Here is a 6,000-nt window from a genome sequence, read left to right as displayed (position 1 = left end):
AAAGGAAGTAGGAACATAGGAGTTTTTTGCTAGGTACTGACTAAATAGGATCATCCAATTCCTACAGAAACTATCACTAAAATACCCCTAGAGAGGGATAAGGCTAAGCGGGTGCAAAAAAAGAATTCTTCTTCGAAATCATGAGCTCAAAATATGTAACAATTACAAGCCCCACAGCCATTAACCCGCTCATACATATATTGCTCAAAAAATTTGTCACGGGATAAGTCTCATATTCCGAAACAGACACAAAAATCATATCTTGCTCGCGTTCGGACAGCCAAATAAGGTACTCTTAACAGTAAAAACAGGAAGAAGCAGTTAAGTATGGACCCGTTAAAGACAAGCGCAATGTGGTAATTCTACAGTCTACACCCACTCGCAATGTTGAGGTCTAGTGTTCAAATCCCCATGCCCAAGTTCAAAAGGTGAAAAAAAAAAAATAGAACTCACAATTTGCAGCTTGACAGTCTTCCCATCCAACTCCACAGTTCTGATTTTCTGATAAATTTTGGACAGAATTAAGTCACTTTTTGAGCCACACTATAAAGGAACAAAATTTGAAAACACAAATGAAATGTGGAAAGAAATAAACTCACGAAATCCACTCCAATGGTGCTTATGTAGCTGTCCACATAAGAATCGTCCTAAAAGCCAAAATTGAAAAAGAAAATGCCGTTAGCTCTATTCAAGCGAAATAACCCCAAAAAACCTAACTTTATAGTTTTCCAATATTTGGGGCACACATTGTCGCCATTGTCAGACGAAACCAAGGAGAAATCAATAAGAGAAATAACAAATAATAATAAAGAAGAAAGAAAATGCCGAAATTGAGAGAAGTAAACTGACGGCGAATCGGAGAAGCAGGCACGATTTCCCCACCGACGAGTCTCCGATTAGGAGAAGCTTGAAGAGATAATCGCTGAAAACATAGACAAAATCACCCAAAAAAACAAAAGAAATTAGAGACGTGGTGAGAAAAGGAAAGAAAATTGATGTTTTGGGAGAGGGAAAATTTGATTACTATTCGGTGCTCATGATTGAGAATAGAAGGGAAGAGAAATAGTTTTTTTTTCTGGGTTTAATTTTGTCTTCTGCTTAATAGAGAGAGAGAGCGGTGGTGGCGACTCCTCTTATTGCTGTGTGTCCCACCGTCGTTCTATTAAAAAATTTATTTATAATTTATTTATCTCGTTTGTGATACGCCCCTTCCAACATGCCGACCGATTATTTTCCTTCTAAACATTTAACAAAAACAATAATAAATAAGAAATTGACGGAAATGGTTTGATTTTATTTTATTTTATTTTATTTTTTGAATGGTTGAAAGTGCGCTATCGCGTGAATTCGACGTGTTGTATTTTTTTTAGTGAAAAGATTGAGCTCGTTTAGTTTAATTTGTTGATTCGATTTTTTAATTATAGTTGAGATATAATTTTATATGAGAGCTTTTTATTATAATAAAAAAGTTAAATATGATTGTTTGTGAGAACTTTTTACTGTAACAAAATTCGAATCATCGAAATCAACGGGGCCTTAAAATTTCTTTAAAAATTTTATTTTTTTCATTGACTTATTATTCTTATAAGAGTTTAGTTTAGTAAATAAAAAATAAAAAATTTAAGTAGAGTCTAGTTAAAAGAAAAACAAAGTTTTCAGGAGAGTATGTTAGAGAGTAAATTGTTTATGGGGCACATATAAAAAAATAGTTTTTAAAAGGGTTATAAAGAAAAAATATTTAGATAGGGACACGTTTGAAAAAATGTGATTTTAGTAAAGCAATTAGAAAAAAGAACATTTATATAGGCCATATTTACGAAGTAAATTGAGTAAGGAATCACCAAAATCTATTATGGTCATTTCATCGATTCGAGTTTAACTTTTTTATTACAGTAAAAATTTTTCACATAAAGTCACATCTCAGCTTGAATTAGTAAACTAAACGTGCCTTAAATCTCCTAGAAGAACCCGTTTTTAGGGGGAGCGGACGATATGTTTAGTTCGTTTTACCCACATGTTAGGCCTAAAATAAAATAAAATCACCCTTTATTATTATTAAATGAAAAATCAATCAAACAAAACAAAATGCAATTAATTTAAAACGCAACGATGTAAGTGGGCACGTACCACATAGCATTCAAAAAAATTAATAAATTGTTTTTAAAATGAAAGTAAAAAAATTTGAGAACTCATTAAAATAATAAATTATTTATAAATTGTTTAGTCTTTTTATTTATAAATTATTTTATAAATAAACCATTTAAAAATTATTTAATTTTTTATAATTTTTTTCCTCCCCTCTTGCTTCAGATATTTTCCCATTTTTGTCTTTATTTCTTTCATTGATGTCCTTAGTTCCTTTTTTTCTTTCTTGTTCTTTTAAAAAAACAATGCGTACAAATTTTATTTTGAATGAATCGTGCGCGTTAAAGATTAGTGTTAAAAAAAATAAGTAAAGAAATCACGAAGGTGATGTCATGTGTCAAAAAGAATGAGAAGCCCCCTTGTGATCAAAAGGAAAGAAAAATCTTTTTGCTCTTTTATGTATGTTAAAGATAATAATTTATTGTCACTTTTATAATTAGGGATGAAGTATGTATAACAATAATTTTTACGAGAACGGGATTCTGCGATGACCATTCTTGGATAGGTAAGGGATGAGAAATTTTATCCTCAGTTGTAGCGAGACGAAATGATGGAAGCATCACCTCGCTTGCCAACTTGTCATTCACCTCGCTATACATATATTGAAGAATTGTAGTAAATAATATATTTATTAAACTAAATTAAGTAAATAGCATATTTTAAAACTATTTAAAGTAAATAGTAATTTATTATGTAAATGACTAATTTACTATTGATAAACATGATATTTTATATGGTAAATAAATCTTTATTTACGTGAAAAAACCTTTTTTACTTGACAAAGTGAAAAAACTTTTTTACCAATTTTAAAATGAAAATTTACATGAAAAATCTATTTTTTACTAGTAAAAAATGAAACATTTATACAATAAACTCTTTGTTACTTAAAATAACTTTAAAATTTGTTATTTACTTTAATTATTTTCTATAAATCTACTATTTACTTAATTCTCCCATATATAGTTACACACGTATATGTATATATTATCAACTTTATAAATATTAACAGTGCTTTTACTAAGAAAATAAAAGATAAGTACTAATATTAGAACTATTTTACTAAAGAAAAGGATAACTTCTAATTTATAATCTAAGTAGGCTAACATAATAATATTTATTATTTTGTTGTTTGAAACTTTTTTAGCTTATGTTTTAATTATTGTTTTAATTCAGATCTTTGTACGTTTGTTAATAAGATTTAAGTCACATTTGGTTGGGATGAATGGAAAATAAAGGAAAGACAATTTCTTTACTAAAGTTAGTTTCTCTTGCTTGGTTAATAAATTCATAAGATAAAGGTCTTTCTTATGGAAAGACTATTCACTCATTTTGGTGGAAAGCCCATTCACCCAATGAAAGAGTGGAATTGCTATAGTGAGGTTGGTGGAATCATTTTTTTCCCCATAATTACCTTCTTCATCTTCTAAACATGCTATTCCAAAATCAAAACCCATCCAGCATCTTTCTCAAATTTAGCTTGAAATTGACATCAAAACTCCGTCTCCAGCGCTTGCGTCAAGTATCACTGGCCATCATTAGAGCTCGCGTCCACCTCCAAAACCCACGCCGAGTGCCACCCGACATCATCATAATCTTTGACTTTGGTTTAATTTTTAATGAATTTTACCTTGTTCTTATTTAAAGTTGTTATCATTTTAAAATGGGTGGTTATATTCACACATAGAGTTGTCAAAAGGGTCGTGTCGGGTCGGCACGGCCCTTCTAACTGCAGGCCCGTGGCGGGCCTAGGTCGTGCCAGGGCTGGGCCTGAGGAGAATCCTTCAGGCCCGGAATTGACCCTCGGCCCTTGTCCATAAGGCCCGGGCCCAGGCCCTTTTAAATTTTTTTTTCAATATTTAACTAAAAAAAATCATATGCCCCCAAAAGATATGTTTTTATTGAATTGGGATAATACGAATAAGTACATGTAAATGACTGCCTCGAGAAAAACCTTGTCAAGTAAAACCCGTGGGGAGATCGAGACAAAACCTTAGCGTAGGAAAAAAGAATGCAGTATTATAAGATAAGTAAATTACAAAACCTAAGTGCTTTCAGATGATTTTGTTATGTCTAAGTTATAAAAATATTCTTGAATTGAATCATCCGTATATTGTTGTTTTCATCTTATGGCATCTTTCCATCTTTAACACACATTAACCCCTCCAAGATATCTGGATACATTCTGCTCCTCTTCTCGTCAAGAATTCAGTTGCACAGTCAGGCTTGGGCCGGGCCGCAGGCTTTAAGGGCTAGGGCTGGGCCGCGGGTTGAGAAGCTGCGACCCAGCCTTAGCCCATCAAACGGGCCAGGCTAGCAAGACCCGTAATAGTACAGTACCGAGCTGTGTTGAATCCGGTACTGTTACGGGCAGGGTTGAGCCATCCATTTGACGCCTCTATTCACACACGACTCTTTTTACTTTATATATGCCTCTTTAAATTAAAATTCATGACAAAAAGACCCTCACATAAAATGAAAAAAATACAATTATGATCAATTTAATTACACAATTAAAATTTATTATATAAAAGAAAATAATTATATAATTTTTTCTTCTAAGACACCCATAACTATACCACAAATTAAATTCTATTGTTATTTTTGAAATCTATAATAAAATTATAGTTTTCACCTGACTATTCCAAAAATTTGCATGGAAATATTGTTTAATTTTCTTTGTTATTTGTTGTATGACGCTTTTTTTATTTTTTATTTCATTTTATTTTTATGTTTTTTTCTAACTATTCATTTTGTTTTTTCTAAAGGTTAGTCATTTCATTTTGTTTTTTAGTTTTTTATAAAGTTGGATTTTTTATGTTCAATTCTCTCGTTTAAATAAGAAATTCATTTTTTAATTTCATTTTTACTTTTTCATCAATACCTTAATTGATATAATAATTATGTTGCCTTATGCTTATATTTATGTTATTTTATTTTTTAAAACAGAGCATAATTATAGTTTTTTATGTATAAAAAAAGGCTTGGTGCCTAAAACTTCAATATATATATATAAGTAAAGCAAATAATAATATTAAAGTAACAAATTAAAATAAAATAGCGGGTGTGAAGAGAAAAATAAAATAATGAACAATTGATTATATCATAAAAATAATTAGGAATGGCCTTGAAATAATAAGAGCACTTAAAAAGTAATTTTAGTCCTCTTAAAATTATGCGGGGTGCATGATTAGAAGAAAGTGTGGAGAGAGAATCACCATTTTAAAATGCATAGTTAAATTATATATCTAACAAGAAATAAAGAGTACGAAGAAACTCTTCCAACAAGATATCCCGATCACGATCCTGTTTAAGAAAACTTTTCCTTAAGCCGATGAAGAATTTGAATAAAACTTTTCCTCAAGCCGATGAAGAATAGTTTCAAATTCGTTTCCACTCTGTTGTCATTCTTAAGATTGAGATTATAAAAACAAAAGAATAGATTCATGGGAGTGAAATTTCCATCATTAACCATTCTTTGTATCTAAGAGTACACCTCCTCACAAGAGCCCCACATCACATCAAGAATCCAACACCATATATATGATATATGCGGCCATATGATTTTATTCTATTATCCAATTTTATGAACTTTCTATTTTTATTTTTATTTTTTTTTATCTATTTAACTCTGCACAGTCTTGACTCATCAAATAAACAAGCGGGATTGAGGTGATTTCATTTGAGCCTTGAAGCAATTTTCAAAATTTTATCTTTATACCAGCTTGGTCTTTAAACTTTTTTAGATCATTGGTTTTTTATTTTCTTTTTATCTTTTTGTAACTTTAGTTCTAATTGATAACGTTTTTCTTACTGTCATAATTTAAAAAAAAAAAATTTAATGACTATAATTTTAAT

At 30.4% G+C, this 6,000-nt stretch overlaps 1 protein-coding gene across 1 annotated transcript in view; it reads right to left on the bottom strand.

The window, feature by feature from the left end:
- Positions 1 to 1,134, bottom strand: part of LOC112091496 (GTP-binding protein YPTM1-like) — a gene marked incomplete at its 3' end in the record, with an annotated part of 2,046 nt that extends 912 nt beyond the window's left edge. Inside the window, exons 1-4 of the mRNA XM_024165280.1 lie at positions 1,025 to 1,134; positions 850 to 922; positions 600 to 647; positions 446 to 501 (exon numbers count right to left, since the gene is read on the bottom strand). Of these exons, the coding sequence (XP_024021048.1) occupies positions 446 to 501; positions 600 to 647; positions 850 to 922; positions 1,025 to 1,038 (191 nt within the window). The remainder of the gene's footprint in view (positions 1 to 445; positions 502 to 599; positions 648 to 849; positions 923 to 1,024) is intronic.
- Between the last annotated feature and the right edge of the window lie 4,866 nt (positions 1,135 to 6,000).

Source organism: Morus notabilis, unplaced genomic scaffold (assembly GCF_000414095.1).
Source record: "Morus notabilis unplaced genomic scaffold, ASM41409v2 Scaffold2020, whole genome shotgun sequence".
In the NCBI taxonomy this organism is placed as follows: domain Eukaryota; kingdom Viridiplantae; phylum Streptophyta; class Magnoliopsida; order Rosales; family Moraceae; genus Morus; species Morus notabilis.
The sequence above is the reverse complement of the archived record's forward strand: the minus strand, read 5'-3'. Positions and strand labels throughout refer to the sequence as shown.